The sequence below is a fragment of the Colias eurytheme genome, chromosome 9, assembly GCF_061535395.1.
Source record: "Colias eurytheme isolate Ceu_HAF_F1 chromosome 9, ilColEury1 Martin Lab GWU primary, whole genome shotgun sequence".
Taxonomy (NCBI): domain Eukaryota; kingdom Metazoa; phylum Arthropoda; class Insecta; order Lepidoptera; family Pieridae; genus Colias; species Colias eurytheme.
In genome coordinates, this window is record NC_142988.1 from 7,247,715 (window position 1) to 7,267,580 (window position 19,866).

The 19,866-nt window shown below is 37.0% G+C and overlaps 1 protein-coding gene across 2 annotated transcripts; it reads right to left on the minus strand.

Moving 5' to 3' along the window:
- Positions 1-18,137, minus strand: ssh (Protein phosphatase Slingshot). Of its 2 annotated transcripts, XM_090105801.1 has the most exons (9): positions 17,746-18,137; positions 15,108-15,343; positions 14,899-14,960; positions 11,681-11,852; positions 11,298-11,461; positions 10,462-10,527; positions 7,619-7,813; positions 2,364-2,633; positions 1-2,264 (listed from the first exon to the last, which is right to left on the minus strand). In XM_090105801.1, exons 2-9 carry the CDS (start codon positions 15,180-15,182, stop codon positions 197-199), a joined length of 3,072 nt encoding a protein of 1,023 aa, XP_089961927.1. In that variant the 5' UTR covers positions 15,183-15,343; positions 17,746-18,137; the 3' UTR covers positions 1-196. The 2 variants fall into 2 exon arrangements, with proteins under 2 accessions (XP_089961927.1, XP_089961928.1); XM_090105802.1 differs by lacking the exon at positions 15,108-15,343.
- Between the last annotated feature and the right edge of the window lie 1,729 nt (positions 18,138-19,866).

Consider the following 19,866-nt stretch of genomic DNA (forward strand, 5'->3'; position numbering starts at 1 on the left):
TTATAAAAGTTGCACATCAGTTATATCAATTTTATTCTTTTTTTACATTTTCTCTACGCACAAACAGCTGTTTAATACAATTTTATGTGATAGACACAATACACTGTGATTTCATTTTGTAAATAGTATATAAAACTCTAGAAAGATAAAATATCGAGTTTGGCAAGAATTCATAATAAATAAAACAATAATATTTCTACATAGTATTATACACAGGATTCGAACACCTATTATTTGACCGATTCAAGTTGAGCCTCGTCAACGGATGAGTTTTCCCGTGTTGCAATTGTTTTTTAGTTTGAGCTTTCGACATCACAGTTGAAACTACTAGATCGGTATAGTCCAATGGCGCGAGAGAAACCACCGTGGGCGCCACCGGAGGCCGCTCGGCCGCGCCCCCCGCCCCTGCCGCCCCCCCCGCGCCCCCGCAGTACGAGTTGCGCAGCGGCGTCCGCGAGCGCGCCTCGCCCTCCGACGTCAGTTTGCACTTCTTGGACACGGACTCGGGCGGCGCCTTGGGCCGCGCCGGCTCGCTGCTCGACTCGGAGCGCGCCCGCCCCGGCTGGTCGTAGCGGCCCACCAGCACGCGCACGGACACGTCCTCGCTCGGCGCGCTGGGCGGCGACGCGGGCGGCCGGCTGCGCGAGACCGACCTTCTCGGCTGCTCGCTTTCGGAGCGCGCTTCGAACTCCTTCTTCAGATTGCTGACCAGGCCGGCGGCGGAGGGCGGCGGCGCGGGCGCGGCGCGCGGCAGGTCGCCGTGCGAGGACGCGGCCAGGCGGCGGCGGCGCGGGCCGGCGCGCAGCCACGTGTCGGCCGGCGCGGACGCGGACAGGCGCCCGCCCCACGTGGACGCGCCGCGGTCCCGCGCCCGCTCCATGCGCGCCGCGGCGCTCGCGAGCTCCTTCAGTATGGCACACGTTTCATTAAATTTGCGTTCGTTATCGGAAATGTCGACGGGCGGGCGGGAAGGCGCGCGTCCGCGCGGCTCCGACTGCTCGCTTATGATGCCGAGATCGGAGGGCGGCTTCTGCGGGGCGGGCGACTCGGGGCCGCGGTCCTCGGCGCGCTCCTTGGGTCGCTTGCTTTCCTCGCGGGAAGTGAGCTGCGGCCGGGCGGTTCTCGTATCGTACGACCCCCACGACGAATGACGCGACAGGTCGGGCACTACGGCGCTATCGAACGAGCTCCAAGAACTTTGCCTACTCGATGGCGGAGCATCATCGTCCACTCTCCTTTCGTCACAGTCTAACGTGCGTTCTACGGAACCGTAAATAACGTCACTCGGTTTCAGTTTCACATCTATTATACCACTATCACTCTTCACTATATTGTCACTATCACTAGTATTCCTGAGTTCCTCACTAGCCCACGGTACTTCCCCCGGATCCCAAGTATGTATTTTGTCAACTTCATTATCAGATTGGGTACATTTGTGACCTATATTTCGTAATGGCGAGGGTTGCGGTTTATTTGTAATTTCTCCTGGGTTACTTATAGATAAATTATCTACAAGATTATTAAAATTTAAACGCTGATGTCGCCTTGGAATATCTTTTTTATCGCCTGACGCGGCATTTTCAATTTCATTTACAATATGCTTTACTGAAGGTGCTCCTTCTTCCTTCAATCTCATGATCTGGTTAGGAGATACACTATAACTGCCACTAGCGCACGGCATAAGCATATGGCGCGTCTCTGAAGCTAAGTTCTCCAGTGATACAGAGGTAGGTGGAAGCAATTCAGAGGCCAGCTTCGTGTCGGGAGACCAAGACCTCGGCCGACCCGAATAAGAACCCGTCAGCGCCAACGCTAAAGGTGTAGGATCTATTATTTTATTTTCTATTTTAGACGTATTTTTAGGAGACTTAAGATTAGTTTCTGACTTAGACCTTTGCAACTTTTCTTTATTTTTCATTGCATCGAGTATACCCTGGTATGTCTCGAGTTGATTTAAAAAATTTGTGTTCGGTTTGATACAGCTTCTTTTCGCCTTTACATGCTTAAGAGCTTTGTCAAAATTCCAATTAAAAGCTTTCATTGCATATGCAATGACCACAGACGCGGATCGACTGATCCCCATTTTACAATGTACAAGTACTTTTGAGCCTTCATTCCTGGCTTTATTAATATATTTATATGTGTTATCCCAGTGTTTTAAAAGGTCAGTCTTTTCGTCATCATATACTCTTATATTCAGGTAATCAAACATACCAGGAAAAAAATTATCTATTTCTCTTGTAACATTTAATATGTGTCGAACCCTGAAATGAAACCATACAAAAAATGAATAAATATTTACTTACATATTATGAAGTTTAATTTTGAACCAACACAAAAAAATGCACAAACTTAAATCTTACCCATTTCTTTGTAATTCTTCTAGATTGCTCGCATTCCATTCGGAACCCAAATAAACGTGATCAAATATTTCAGTAGGAGCATCCATTTGGCCTAGTATTGTGAGCATTTCTTGGTCAATGAACGACTTGTACTCAGCTAGGTCCATATCGAGCTCGTCTTCGAGACGGCCCCGGATCGCTTTACTGGTGACTTCGTCGAGATCCACGCTCATCATTATTTCCTTTAACGTACATCTAATTACACGCTCCGTTTCGTCTCTTTCACGCGGTCTGCAAAAGAAAAATTTTTTTAAATAAGTATTAGATCAAGAGCCCACGACGGCCAGACATTCCCTAAGTATATCTTTTACGGGGACTTATGTTGATGTAATTTCACGTATCTCGATGACACAATAAAAAATTCATCGGGATACGTGAAATTCCATCATCATAAGTCCTCGTAAAAGATAAGTAATAACTTTATTACTTATATATTATACTTTTATTTTTTCAATAATTATAGTTAACTAATGTTTTTAGTGGGTTATTTCATATTTGTTACGCTTTTAGGTAGTTATGTGAATTTGATGATATGTTAGTTATTTTTTAAATGTGTCTGGCTAGAAATAAGAACCATGAAAACTGTCTGGCTCTTAAGGTAACATCTTTTTATAGGTCCCCAAGTAACATACATAAAATTTAGCTTTTAAACTATAATGAAAGTCAGGTACAATTTGATACACCCTTACTACCTGTTTCCTGCCAAAGTAACCACAACCCAGATTTGATAATCGCTAGTCGTTTTTATCTGTATCGGAGACATATACAGAGAAACTTTCAACTTTATTAAAGAAAGGAATGTCTGGCCGTCGCGTCGTGGGCTCTTGATCTATATGTCAAATTATTTTTATTTCAAATTTCAATATTAAAATCAGACACGCCAATGTTAATAGGTATTGGTTTAGAAAAAATTAACATAAATATAATCTAAATCTATCTATTTCAAAATGAATTGATTAACCCTTTTGTAGTTATTAGTTAACTCAATGTGTGTTGAGTATGGAATTTGTTTAATTATTATCAAATAATAACTTCCTAACAAGTAACAACTCATAAACTGAGAATATTGTGACAGTATTTATCGAAATATGGTGTGTAGGTATGTATTCATTACTAATTAAATCAAAAAATTACGCACAGTAGTATTTCAGATCACAAAATTGTTCCACTCAACGTTTGCACGCAACAAATGTGTTTAATTAGCGTATTTACCAACGTCCGATCCTTTCCGAGGTCGAGAAATGAGGTCTAGGTACCGTAACCGTTTTATATCGTAACGAGATTTATAACCAAACAAAATTGCAGATTTTACATAATTGAATCACTAAAAAACTACTATTTTTACTTACTTCCTATGTACTATTACACAAAACTAAGTACTAAATTCCAAGTCAAAATAGGCGACCAATATTTGAGCCACTCATTCAGAACAATAAGATGAATAGTATAGTAGGCACCTAATAACAAGCGCGGATCCAGGGGGGGGGGGTCACGGGGTCATGACCCCCCCCTGGGCTAGGTCCACGACCTAAGTGGACCACTAATTTAATATTAACTTTTTTAAATTAACAAATTAATACTGTTCAACATGATGTTTTTATTGAATTTTGAGACATAAAAGTAATATAGAACAATGAAATCAATTACAAACGGTAACGGAAGAGAATATATAACAAAAATTATAGAAAAAGTTTATTAGGGTCGACCTGTGGTCGTAATTTAAGGACAAAAAACAGGTTTTTCGATTTTTGAAAAAATCTATAACTGCGGAATAAAGTGTAATGGTAAAGTTGTATGTAATTAATTTTTAATTTTTTTTCTACAACTTTTGCTGTTACACTTTTCACACAAAACCTCAAATATCGAAATATCCCAGTTCGTGGATAAGACATAAAATAGCAAAATTTTTTTTAAATGAACAATAGAAAATACAGTCAAATTACAAAAAAAAATCGGCCAAATGCGCGTCGGACTCGCGCACCGAGGACTCCGAGCAAACATATTTTTTCATTATGTTGTATCTTACAATTTTGTTTAAAGGATTTTTTTCTTTATCTGTGCTTGTAAGTGCTTAGGTCGTTGCTTTTAACCAAATTTCAAGACTGTGTTCACGGGAAGTACCTTGTAGGTTTTGATTGATGATTCCCTTGCAAGTATAGTTGCGAATTACAGAATATGCGGTTCTAATTGCTTTTTCTTCAGATTGCGTTGACATAGAATTTGAATTAAATAACAGATTTAAGTTATTATAGACCTGAGTTCTGATGTGAATATCAATTAAATACATGTAGACGTTCATGAGTAAAGGGATTGTTAATTTAAAATGATTTAAAAAATATGTTTTTATTTAATTTAATTAAATAATTAGGGTTTTCGCAGTTATTACTACATCTGTGCTATATATAACACGATACTTTTTACTCAATTTCAAGACTGTGTTTACGGGACAGGGTGCTCCCTGCAGGTATTGATTCCCTTGCTAATGTCGAAATCCTACGGTCTACGGTCCCTTGATGCTGTGAAAAATTCAAACGTTTTAGCCAACGCAATCAAAAGATGCAGCTGTAAATGCTGAAATTTTTCGCAAAATTCGACACTCTCTAAGAAATCAAAACCTACAGGGTAGTTCCCGAGTACACAGAGTCATGAAATTTAGTACAATCAAACGTATAATAACGCAGACTAGCTTACCACCCGCGGCTTCGCCCGCTTTCTCTATAACCTTATAAATTATATGCTATTCCCAATGAATCACTCTATCTTTAAAAAAAAACTGCATCGAAATTCGTTGCGTAGTTTTAAAGATTTAATCATACATAGGGACATAGGCACAGAGACAAGGACTTTGTTTACTAATTGCGAAAAGCATGAATTTTTCCTTAGATTATAATATAAAAAAATATTTTTAAAAAATTTTAACTTAGGTACAACCCTGTTACTCATGAACGCTGTATTAACTGACATGTATTAACTTGATATTCATACCAAAAACTCAAGTCTATAATACCTTTACTATAAAATTAAACTTCTATGTCAACGAATCAAAAGATACAGCCGTAAATGCCGAAAATTTTCGCAAATTTCGACATTCGCAAGGGAATCAAAACTCAAAACCTACAGGGTACTTTCCGTAAACTCAGAATCTTGAAATTCGGTACAAAGCAACATCTTATAGTACAGATACAGGAATAATCGCAAAAATATATATTTTTCAAGTTTTTCTGCCTGTCAAGACCCTTTTTCTCAGGAACGCGTGGAGGTATCAAATATCAATTTGAAATTCATACCGAATACTCAAATCTACGGTTCCTTAAAGCTGTGAAAAAATCAAACTTATAAGCCAACGCAATCAAAAGATACAGCCGTTTATGCTGTAAATTATCGCAAATTTCGACATTATCGCAAGGGAATCAAAATCTATAGGTATTGTGCTACTTATCAGATGGAGGAAAAATTGCAAAAAGCATAAATTTAATATTAAAACATATAAAAATGTTTGTACGGAACTCTTGGTTCGCGAATCCGACTCGCACTTGACCAATTTTTTTTAAATCTACGTATCAATTAAATTACCAAAATATAGCTTTTGAAAATTATTGCCTACGTCTATGTGGCGTCTTTCCAAACTATACAAGGCCAGTACGCAACGGTGTGAAACTAATCACGTATAGTTTGGAAATAACTTTTTTACGAAGTTCTTCCAATCTATACAACAGCAGTACGCAAATACTTGCAAATACTCGCGTATACTTTGTAGTGAAGTAAGTAAGAATAGCGCTCCAAAACATACAGCGCCAGTACGCATGCAGACTAATCGTGTATGTTTCGGAGTAAGCGCGGCGTCTTTCCATTGCTCGCGTTTATATTATTGTATTGCTATTTTGAAATCTATTATTAAAATGGATGTGTATTGTGTATATAATGTTGCGTACTGATCGTATATTTTTTGTATCGAGGATGCTTGTGTCTTCGTTCCCAACTATACTGCACGACTTACAACTGACAATAGTGCTAAAATGTAAGAATCTAATAAGTCCAGAAGAAGACGGTTGCGAGGCGACGGAGCCCCGCTTCGCGGGGCTCCTATTTTTGTGTAGTTAAAAAAAAAACACGAACCTAACCTAACCCATAGGTATCAGAACCTATCCCTACCCTTATCAGAACCTATTTATTTTTCTAAGCTTACCTAATAATATTTTTATTCCATATTTTACTGAATCAATCAAGAAGAATAAAAGTAGATAAGTAGATATAGCTGTACAAGTCTTTGATTGCCTTTATATTTATTATTTCGCTCAAGCGTAAGTGGTGTTAGCTATATTTAGTTATACATATTTTGCGTACTGATCGTGTATAGTTTGGAACGAAGGAGCAAGCATCCGCGTTACAAAGTATACACGATCAGTACGCAAAATTCGTGTATATATTGTAATAACAAACTTACAAACAGCATTACAAAGTATACACGAGCAGTTTCCTATGGTTGCGTTCTGGCTATGTATAGTTTGGAAATACGCGTCTATGTGACCCCCCCCTGGCACTAAGGCTGGATCCGCCCTTGCCTAATAATGCAGCCTGCCGAAAGCTGACGAATAAACAGACTACTAATTTCGGAGCCGAAGTCTCGTTGCTATAGTTACGCAGGAATTGACACCTTTATAAATTGAAAGAGCTTTGCCTTGGCATCCTCTAGAACTTGTTCTAGAAGTTACTGATCAAAGATCAAGATTAAAATATATTCATGTAGTTGTCATAAAACCTGCGCATTTTCAGGAAGTTACAGCAACCGTCGCTTTAGGCCTAACAATATGAAAAAAAATTGCTTTTCCATTAAGTATACTTACCATGAATGAAATACCTATAATTTCGCTCTAATGTTATCATTTCTTGAACATTAGTATGCTACCTAGTTTTTTAGTTTCTTTTCCCCCCTATAGGTACTAATTTGGAAAATATTAATTATTAATTATTTGTTTGATCGAACTTCATAAAGAAGCACACTTCGAATTGAGAAATTTTTAAGTGTTGGTCGTTGGATAGTACATATTTTATCTAGCCAATCATCGCATTAATCCGGTAACGCGCCAGCTCGTTTGCCCGCTAATACATAGAAAAAAAATACGAAGGCTACAAAGAATAAGAGCAATAAATTAAAGAAGTTGTAAAAAGGGGGGAAAATGCTCCATGTGAGCAAGCGCAGCATCCGTGATACTCACTTAAGTCGTAACGAGTCCGGCGACGGCGGTCTCCGGGACTCGATGCAGTCCATCGCATGCCACTCGTTGAGGCAGGAGCGGTCCGAGTCGATGTGCCGCTCGTAGTACGCGCACCACGCGTGCGACGTGCCGCCGGCGAAGTGGTTCAGCTCGCGCGCCCTGCCGCTCGCCCGGTGCAGGGTTTGCAGCGCCGACCTTACGACCAACGCAACTTCCCATGAGAACCACGTGCTTACAATATTTTAAACCCAATGTTCTCCACTCTTATTGCCCGGGCTGAAGCAGTGTACGATTCGAACGTAAATAAGAACTACCATCATGAGCAAGATAAAAGTAAGGCCAACTTCAGCCCGGCCGATAAGTTTGAGGATTACTGTGTACTGATTACTATGGGACTCGGAATTCCACCAGTATGTTTTACGTTATGTTAGAGAGCGGAAAATTTTCAGATGTAGGGCTCCTAATAATGCTTTTATAGTTAAGTTAGTTAAGGGATATGTAAGGATTGATGACATTAATAAAGGACGAAATAACCCAAAAGGAATTGGAATTCAAAGCGCAAAGGTCTTGCCTCCTAGAATGTATTAACCTTTGGTATATGAAAAGTAGCTTAAACATTTCAGTTCAACGATTACACATACCTGGTGCATTCAATAAGTACCTAGCCTCATCGCCAGAGGGCGCTATTGTTTCAAAATAGGTTTACCACAGTGTAGCTCATTCTTTTTTAATTCTTTTTTTTAATTTTCATTCCAATCCCTTCATTTGTTTTAATTTGACAACCTATGGAAGCGAACGTGTCGATCGGTTTTACAAAAATGGAAAAAGAGCAATATCGTTCGGTGATTCGATTCCTATTTTTGGATGGGAAAGAGCGCATCGAAATCAAAGACCGCTTGGATGCTGTGTACGGTGACTCTTCTCCATCGATAGCCATCGTCAAGAATTGGTTCAACGAGTTTGCACGTGGCCATACGTTGGTTTTTGATGAACCACGTCCAGGTGCACCAAAAACAGCTGCTACGGAGGAAATCATTAAAAAAAATCCATGATCTCGTATTGACAGATCGCCGATTGAAGGTTCGGGAGCTAGCTGAGACTGTAGGCATTTCAGAAGGAACAGTGCATCATATTCTTCACGAGGAACTCGGCATGAGAAAGCTGTCGGCGCGATGGGTGCCGCATTTACTCACACCGGAAAACAAGCGCAACCGTGAGTCCACATCGGAGACGTGTTTGGCGCTGTTTAAGCGGAATCCAGGGGAGTTTTTAGTCGTTTTGTGACGGTCAATGAAACCTGGATTCACTGGTACACACCAGAGACCAAGGAGCAATCAAAACAATGGATCCAGACTGGGGAACGTGCTCCAAAGAAGGCGAAAACTGTAAAATCGGCCGGAAAAGTTATGGCCACCGTTTTCTGGGATTCACAAGGAATTGTCTACATCGATTACCTCGAGAAGGGTAAACCAATTACAGGGCTTTACTATGCCGATTTATTGGGCCGTTTCGACGCCGAATTAAAGAAAAAACGACCCCATCTGGCTAAGAAAAAGGTGCTGTTTCACCACGACAACGCACCGGTCCACACGTCTGCCGTTGCCATGGCCAAATTGGTCGAATTACGCTACGAATTGCTGCCTCATCCACCGTATTCTCCAGATTTGGCCCCTGGTGACTTCTTTCTGTTTCCTAATCTGAAAAAATCCCTCGCCGGGAATAGATATGGATCAAATGAGGAGGTTATCGTTGCCACGGAGGCCTATTTAGTAGAGTTTGAGAAAACCTATTTTTCGGACGGGTTAAAAAGATGGAGCATCGCTGGGCTAAGTGTATCGAACTAAAAGGAGACTATGTTGAAAAATAAATTGCCACTTTTCCAAAATTTTCGTGTACTTTTTGTAGGCTAAGTATTTATTGAATCGCCCTCGTATGTATTATGATTTTGCATGTTGTGTAATTGATATTAAATAGTTACTTTGACCGCAAAACCATACATCAATGTTAACATTAACATGAACAAACTACTTCTGCAATTTAAGGTTTTGCCGGGTAACTTTTTCGCAACAAATATGTGAATTAAAATTGGACTTTTCTATTCTCATATTCACGTACTATAAATAACTAGACTCACAATCGCCTATGTAACTCGACTCGAATGGATCGTTAAATAATTTCCGAGCGGCGTTGTATAAAACACTCAGTGAAATTAACACCTTTTTAGTGGCAGTAATGATCAAAGTATATCGTATTGTTCATTAGAAAAAGTCTGCCTAACTAACACGCGTAGGCAGTGTTTTGATTCGGGCAAATTTTTGAGTGTGATCGTGTGTCTAGTTGTTTATTGTACGTCAGTGAATACTGAATTGAATTCTAATGATAGATCTCCTCTAGAAATCAGGAAATTAAAATAGTGAGCAAAGTGCAAACACAAGTACAAAGACTGAAAATCTGAAAAAACGAATTTTTATTTTCAATCCTGAGACAAAAAAAGTATCTTTAAACGTATTGTAGATAATATTAAATGACCAGAAAAACATAATTTACTACATATTGCATTTTAAACTGTGTTGAACTAACTTGACATAGTTCTCAGTCCAAATTTCTACCAATTCTGTTGTCATTTTAAATTAGCTACAATTTTCCATGTACATTTAACATTAACTGTGAAAATAAGGACGCATAATTCTAAAATTATATTAATAATTCACAATACCAAAAAGCGTTTAATTTTAAGGAAAACAAAACAAAGTTCGCATAAAACACAATAATTGTTTTCAATGTCAATTGCAATACAACAACACGCTATGACAAAAAATCATACATAATGAGTAGGTACATACCACATGGCTTGAACAGACACCGGTTTGAATATGTGTTGTCGATTGCACACACATACGCTAAACCCTCTGTGGACAATGAATCCTCAATTAGTTATTGTTCCTTGCACACACGTGCATTCGCTCGGGACGATAGCTTCTTGTAATTATGCGTTATGTGCGATTGTATCGATATCGAACATGATCGCATGTTCAAATACTTTGAGCAAATAATACATTTCGTAATGCAGAACGAGCCTCGCAAATTGCTTCTGCTAAAATATAACACTTTACCTAGGTCATCTTATCTGGAACAAATTACATCGAATTTGCTTTACCTATTGACTTACATGGACAATGGACATAGTCATAACTATAAGCGCTAAATAATAATTAAAGCGCTATGTTTGTATAAATTATTATTAATGCAACGCCTCATTAATTACAGTTAATAATAGTTCAAATCTTGAAAGTTGTATCATTCCTTAAAGCAGGTGTATCCAATCGGTAAGGCTCAGGCGATTCACGGTATAATGGATATTGTTAAAGGTCAAACTAAGTTAATGTCTCAACCAAGGGCGTTCCTATCACTTACGAACGCTGCCACAACACATCACTGGAGTTAGTACTTGCAATATTTAACAACAGATTTAGTTCTGCCATGCCTCACAATTATCACAGTCAGTTTGTTACTTAATTGTGCCAATGGCTTAAAAAATGTATTAAGCATCTTACAGCGAAATTACAAATGTTAAAACTAAATACACAAGAATGGGAATACCCTCTTTTCTATATATGTTTATCAATAAGGTCAATAAGGATTTTAATCAAACCCGGTGAAGCGTTAAAATTATACTTGCCCGTCTCCATCTAATTTAATAGACGTGTCAGCCAGCACTCGCAGCACGAGGCCTACGGTGGTGCGCTCATTGCAGTCGATGCCCAGCAGGGCGGCCTCGTCGTACCGGCAGACCACTACCAGGTACCGCGTGCGACCGGCATGAGCGCTCTCCAGTTTCACCGCCTAACATCATAAGTACTAATACAATAGTTCTTAATGAATACAAAAACGTCACAAAACTTATTTTACAAACAATTTTAAAACAATGTCGCTTCGAAAGTTAAAATTTTGCACGGTGTTATACTTGGCCCCAATGACAAATCAATTGATCGTTTAAAAAAGCGATTCGATTAATAATGAGTAACATTGCGACGAGATAAAAGCCCACATACAAAAATTTACCATTTTGAGCGTCTCCTCCGGGCGCACCAAGTAAAACATGGACTGTAAGTGATGGTGAATGTCTGGCTGGGGATGCACGCGTGCTGGAGATCGCCGCCGTTCAGCACACCCGTGCTCCGTACTGCCCAGCACCAACGCCGCGCCCTTGTTCGCGAAGTAGCACTCATTGAGGCTAAAACAATATACACCTTAAGCCTCATAAAACACGTCAAAACATTGTAGTTTTCTGCGTGCGGTTAAATAATGTTAAGGCCTTTAAATGAAAGATTCGGTTGCAACGTTTAGAAGTACATATTTTTTTTATTCGATCGCAAAATATATGAATGACGCCATTTTTAGTAGTTGCGGCAATCGCTAAAGCCGTGGCGTTTACCTTCCTTTCACCGGAGCTCAACACGAGATAGCACGGTCGACTCAACCTAACTCCGATCGCGGAGACGTCAGACGACGCGCTGGCTGGCCCTTGAGCCGTGGGTTTGCCGCAATACGTATTTAGTCATGATTACTCACACAGTTCACTCGCTTTATATTTTTTGTTACATAAAATAATAATAATTAAACCAAGATATTGAAGATTTCACAACTTGCTATGTTCCTATAATTAATTGTAATGCATATCTATACTAATATTATAAAGAGGAAAGGTATGTATGTATGTATGTATGTATGTATGTATGGTTTTCACGCATAAACTACTGGACCGATTTTGATGAAATTTGGCACAGATAATCTTTAGACCCTGAGAAAGAACATAGGCTAACTTTTATTGCGAAATATGTACCACGGGCGAAGACGTGGCGGACAGCTAGTAATATTATAAATTCAAAAGTTTGTGAGTAGGTACGGATTAATGTGTGTTACTCTTTCACGAAGAAACTACTGGAAATATTTGGATGAAACTTTACAGTAACATAGGTGTGCATCAGAATAAGACATAAGATGTGGAAGTACTTGTACTTAATTTTGCCCGCTGTTCGTCCGCGGGTGAAACTGCATGGCACAGCTAGTTGAGAATTTTTTCTTCTTATTGGAGAAGTAGTTTAAAGTTATTACTCAGTACGATTAAATTACTAACGCAGATTATAGAAAATTTGAATTCCTAATTTGGTACACATATTTTTATTAAAAATATACAGACATGTTGGGAGAGTTAAAATGTGTAGAATATGAAACACAGCAGGCGAATGGGTAGAATGGTTGAATAATAACCTCCTATTTTTAGTATAGGTACCTGTACCGTACGTAACCTAAATTTAATCTTAACCTCATATAGGTAGTGATGTTTTGATATCTTCAAATTTTCGAATATTTTAGGTGTCATTTCCATTATAGTAGCAAGGGCGGGTGCTCTCAAGGTTTGATAAAAATAGAGTAGCGGCTCGTTGCCAAAGTAGCGTTGCGCGACCATACATGCGCGTATGTTGTATCGCAGCATGTGTGTCGATTCTACGTGTTGCTTTGCCTGATATGGCGTACGACGCTACCACTCTATAAGCACACATTATCAGTCATATTTAAAAACAATGCATTACCTTCACTCATTTTCAAATCTACTATTAAGGGTTGGAATTGTATATTTATAGGTACCTACTTATGACATTTATCTAACCGGTTAACGGTTTTAGATAATAGTATATTTGGTCATTAAGTGGTCATTAGAGATAGGTTGATAAATTGGAAAAATATGTAAACAATTTGCTGTAAGTGGCCCCCTAAGTACATCTATTTTCAAAAAATGATAATGGCGTAAAAATATTTGTTATCAGTGTTGTTAAAGTTAAAATTTAACAAGAATGACTAAAAATACCTTTTTAAGATTGTAATGCGATAAAAATATTTTATATTTATGAGAAGAGGAACGAATTATTCCTCGAGCTGGTTTAAATAGGTTCTATTACAATTAAATAATTATGGTACGTAATGAACTTTTTGCTAAAGGTCTGCCACACTTTTGTCTTTTTCTGTGTTTTTTGTATTCCTTATTCTTTTCATTACTTATATCTGTTGTTGGCTTTTGGCGAAATAAATTATTCTTATTCTTATTCTTATTCTTAACTTTCGATAATTCAATGATTGTTAAATAGCATATCTAAGAAACAGACATTCCCTTCCGTTTAGGTCCTGAATACCTGCTCAATATATTGAAATCGTAAATAACACGAACAAAGTTAAATAAATAATTTACCGGGATCAGGGATTATTATTTATTTAAATTGTATAAATTTTTGTGAATATGGAAGTACATATAGAAGTATGGAAGCAGGACTGGGACCAGCAAAAGTAAATAAAGGGGCGTTATTCGAATTAAAAGAGCTTATTACAGAATTATTATAGAATTTTGTATGAATATTTCACTGTGCTCTATATCTTAGTATTGTGATAGTATCTAACGTTATTATTTTGATTGACCAGGTTAAAAATGAAAAACAAAACCATGATATTTAAAAAAAAGTATATGTATATGAAAGAAAAGGAAAATACAAAATGCAACAATTATGTAAGTATATGATGTTATTGATCTAAATTTCGACAATAAGAGTGATTTAAAGTTTCAAACACAACATTTATAAATACATTATGTAAACAAACACGAATACGATTATCAAAAACAAAACAACACTTTACCTAAATGCAACCATATTGTAGACAAAGACATGAATGGCGCACAATTCAAAATCACAGTATAATATATCACAAAATATAATAAAAACACAATTGTACGTTCGCGAATTTCTCAACGGATGTGGTTAGTGTTACGGCGCATGGGCCGGCCGCGGCGGTCGCAGCGCACTGCACCATGCGGCGCTCTTCGAACTAGAATACAGCGCTGACAATCGACATTACAGTTTACACCGGTCGCGGCGCACGTCCGTCGGCCGCGGCGGCTTCCCTCTGAACCGAGCGCGTACTGCAGCGTAAATATAGAAACCCGACGAAGTACAGGAACATTATGAGCACGGGAAGCGTAACACGCTTCGCTCAATGCAAATCTGAATGCTTTTTTAACATGATGAACTGCGCATCTCTCAGCAATGAATAAAAACATAATTTTTCATAGCCAAAATCATCAAATAATAAAAAAGAAACCATCATCTTAACAAAATTTACAAATTAATAAGGTAGCCTAAAGAAATCGATTTTAAACCTTTTGTTGCCATAATTCCTTACCCCAAAATAATGTCAATTAAATATTAAAATGTTAATAATAAATATCTCACCTCTTACTGGCACGACTTCCAACATCGTCTTCAACAATATCACTAGATTTTTCTTCTTCATCCTATGAACAAGTATAATCGAATATTAAAAAAGTTACAGCATAATTTTGTAAAAAATATATCAAAAAATGAGGGAAAATTAGGTTTTTTTTTTTACTTTAAATGGAAAACTCATTATTTGATCATATTATTAATGATAATAATAGTACCTTTATAAATATTGTTGGATATGTTGTAGTTGTTGTGGTTGAAGAATTATTTTGGTCCTGCTTTATCTCAACCATTCTTATGCTTGTGCTTGCAAAAACATATTCCAAGCATTGCCCTATTATTTACATATTTTTCAATTATATTTTCAAATTCATCACATTTTCAAAAATGCTAAATTAATTGTACGATAATACTTTTTTATTTTAATAAAATAAAGTGCAAGTGGCACTGTTAGCTAAAACAAATAAATCAAATGTTAAAGTCTATATTATACATTAGCAAAACAACAATTATTTTATACAATATGGATTAAATAAGGTATTTAAAAAATTGACTTTGTGAAGTACTGTTATAATTTCATTCATAAATTGTAGTTGTTACTTCGGCTACATCATGATACAAAAAAATGTTGTGTGGTTTCATGAAACCACGGTAACAGTGAAACTGTTCGAACGGTTCCGAACACTGCTTTGTGTAGCGCATCGACGATCGGCTGCCGAGTAGGTATACCTACTCGGCAGCCGCGATACACGCGACATGCGCTACACAGACCAAAAAGTTTGAGACGATGTAATAAAAGTTTCACTTTAAAATTATAAGACACTGCTTACCAAAAAAGGCAACACTGAGAAAATTACAGTTGTGTACCATATGATTATAGAAACCTTTATTCAAAAAGTGTTAATTTATCTTAGTACATCATACATGTAGGAAATATATTATACTAATAATATAATACTGAAGAGTTTGCTTGTGGGAACCCAGTCCAATCCAGAACTGTCAGTAACAACAGGATCAATTCAATTTATATATACCTATGTATATTCGATACACATCAAGTTGGATTTGACAATATAAAAAAAATAGATTGTTTTTCAACACAGAAATGGAATAAAAATTTTTAAAGTGAAACTTTTATTACATCGTCTCAAACTTTTTGGTCTGTGTAGCGCATGTCGCGTGAATCGCGGCTGCCGAGTAAGGTATACCTACTCGGCAGCCGACCGTCACGCGACATGCGCTACACAAAGCAGTGTTCGGAACCGTTCGAACAGTTTCACTTTTACCGTGGTTTCATAAAACCACACAACATTTTTTTATTATACATATATTGTAATTTTTCTAAAATCTTAATCTTAAGTAAGTACCTACGATAGTAAGTTGTTGATATTAATTTGTAGTTAGTTACATGTTACATGTTTATGTAAAACATATGCAAATTGTTATTTTTTATTCATAATACAATAAAATAATAATATGGCAATCATACGTATGTGATATATTTTGTAAAACTTGATACATATATGTATTGGATAAATATATTGTCATAAATATTGCATATTGTCAAACCAATAGTTTCAAGTTTTGTCATTTATATAAATAAACATACCTACCCTTAAGTTTCAACATTTGAGTATACCTGTCCAGACACATTATGTAATGGTAATTCAAATACAGTAGAATCCTTTTATTATGACTCCGGTTATATTGACTAACCGCTTATTATGACGTATTACATAGCAAAGTTTGGTCTTCATATAAAATCTTCTTATATATAAAAACTAGCAGTCTGCCCCGGCTTCGCCCGTGGTACATATGAAAAATAGATGTTGGCCGATTCTCAGACTTACCCGATATGCACAGAAAATTTCATGAGAATCGGTCCACCCATTTCGGAGGAGTATGCAGACTAACATTGTGACACGAGAATTTTATATATAAGATGAATCGCAAAATGTGTTGGTAAGCGCATAACTCGAGAATGGCTGAACCAATTTCGATAATTCTTTTTTTATTATATTCCTTGAAGTACGAGGATGGTTTTTATGCAGAGAAAACGTAAATATGTACCACGGGCGAAGCCGGGGCGGACCGCTAGTTCTTAATAAAAGTTGGATAAAATGACTTTGTTTATAGTGACATATCGTTTATTGTGACCAATTTTTAATGAATTGTCCGGTTATACTGACCGAAAGAATTCTAAAACTTTCAACACTAATTTTGATTGGAAAATTGTGATATCCGACAACACTCTTTTTTTTTTGTTTGTTTTGAGTCTCAATGTGTAAAATATAAATTACATTAATAGTTAATTAAAAACAACACATATTAAACAATTTTTGTATAATATTATGCTTTTCATTATATTTTCAGTATTATAATACCTAGTTACCAATTAATGGTCATGTAACTGGACATAGAGATTGTTACTACATAGATTAATTATAAGTTTGATAGCTTTCAATATAAATATTCTAGGTTATAAAGATAAGTACTAAAACAAATAATAAAATTGAAAATGAAAGAAACATAAGTTTCAAATTATTTATCTAGTTAATTTCCTATCTATTGATAAACCAATAATGTTAACAATTTATGTTTTAACATATTTTCATGTTTGGATATAATGATTATTTAATTTTATTGGGTTTTTAATAGTCACCATTGTTGGCTATCAAAAATAGTTTTACTGATCTTGAAAGCAGCTGCAGCTCTCTTTTGTGCATAGAGGAATATGTCATAGCACTAAATTCAATCAAAATAAATTTAAATATATTTTTATCGTATGCAATGTTATATTATTTTATTCCTGTGTCTTTTATTGACCAAATTATAACATCCGTTTTTATTACTCACCGTTTTCCTAGGCGTTTGGACACTCGGAGTACGACGAATTGTTACAAGTGCCATACCACATTAATCCTAACCAATCCTCATTAAAGTAATACACAATCACAAACATAAAGCAGATTAATATTAACTTAACATTTTATTAATCTTTACATGAATCACTGCGTACAGGATAACAAGAAAACTATAACCGTAATTTAAAGATTTTTATAAATACACCCATATCACCAAAATAACAACAATAGCACCGATAACTTATTTAAATTCTTGCTTTTAAACTGGATTCACAATAATCCATCGCGAAATAAAATCTAGTGCACTTGTAATGCAATGTATATATTGTACCAAAGCAACTACCAACCAAGCAAAAAGCAAGGGCCAAGGATGAAGGAACAGTCAAGTCACAAATAATTTAAGTTTTACAACCACAGATGATAACTCGAAGTTTAAACCAGTGACAACAGATAAAAAAGTCGATTTACCATCTTTATGTGATACTAGCGGTCCGCCCCGGCTTCGCCCGTGGTACATATTTACGTTTTCTCTACGTAAAAACCATCCTCGTACTTCAAGGAATATAATAAAAAAAGAATTATCGAAATCGGTTCAGCCGTTCTCGAGTTATGCGCTTACCAACACATTTTGCGATTCATTTTTATATATAAGATATAATCTAAAAATGAAACTCTAGATATGCGCAAAAATCGAGAACAGCTGAACCGATTTCGTTAATTCTTTTTTTATATTTCTTGAAACACGAGGATGGAACATATGGCAAAAAAAAGTAAACATGTACTACGGGCAAAGCCGTGGCGGACCGCTAGTTACAATGGCAATGTATTTTGCACAGATTTTAAGTAAACTCTCATTAATTTACGTCTTACGAAATACAATTAAAAATAAAAATTATTTTATTTCGCAAAAGCATATTATATTCATGAAATTCACTTACATTCCAGTATGACTGATCATCGCAATGTGAATAGCTATAGGGGCTTGAACTGGCTTTAAAAACTGAACTCACAAGTGTGAGTTTGAACTAGCTAAGGGCGTATTCAGAAAGAAAGCTTGAAACTTATAAGCGCTTATCGGCGCTTGTCATGTTCATATATTTTCCTGTCAGTGCTGGTAGCCCGCGCAGGAAAATATATGAACATGACAAGCGCCGATAAGCGCTTATAAGTTTCAAGCTTTCTTTCTGAATACGCCCTAAGAGCGAGCGCGCACGAGCAACTTTGTCTCCGCAACTATTTTGTCTCTCCCATCAATTTGTATGGGGAGTTGCGTCGCTACGTGCGCGCACTTTCATACTAGCCCATAGGTGGGAGAGACAAAATAGTTGCGGAGACAAAATAGTTGCGGAGACAAAGTTGCTCGTGCGCGCACTGTCTAATAGCTTGTTCAAAATATACACTAGCTTGTCGGTCGAAATATACACTAGCGCGCCATGTTATCGTAGATAAACTACGATAACATGGCGCGCTCCTCCAAAATTCAAAACGTTTGAAAGTATTTGTGAAATTATTTACAATGCACCACAAAGATTCACAACGCATGTGTGCGTAATGAGACGGCCGTCAAACAAAAACAAATCCACGGATTTGTTGCTCGACTAGTCACGCTCTAATCGCTCATTATTATTAGTATTTCAGTAATGGCGCTGCACTGACGTATTCTATGAAAACGACACGTGCGTTGTCTTGGGCGCTCGGCAACTTATGATTAGTTGACCAACAAATCTGGACGTAAAGTACTAAAGACGAATACGTACAACTACATACAAACTCCTTCGTAAGGATGTCACTACACACATTGAAACAGTAATTTAGAGGGCGCGCCATGTTATCGTAGTTTACCTCTACATATTTATGTGGTACTATTGTCTGGCTAACGAAAGATGAGACTGGAAAAAGGCGGCAAATTCAAAAAATCAACATATGGCAACTTAGGTTATAGTTGGAAATATAGTTTTAATACTTTTATTTATTATTTTCTCTTACGAGCAAAAAAAAACAACAAACTCTTCATCTTTATAATATTGTTTTATGTAATATACGTAGTACAGTTAAGTGATACAGATAGACAAAAAAGAACACCGAATGAAAGCAAGAAAAAACACAATAAAAA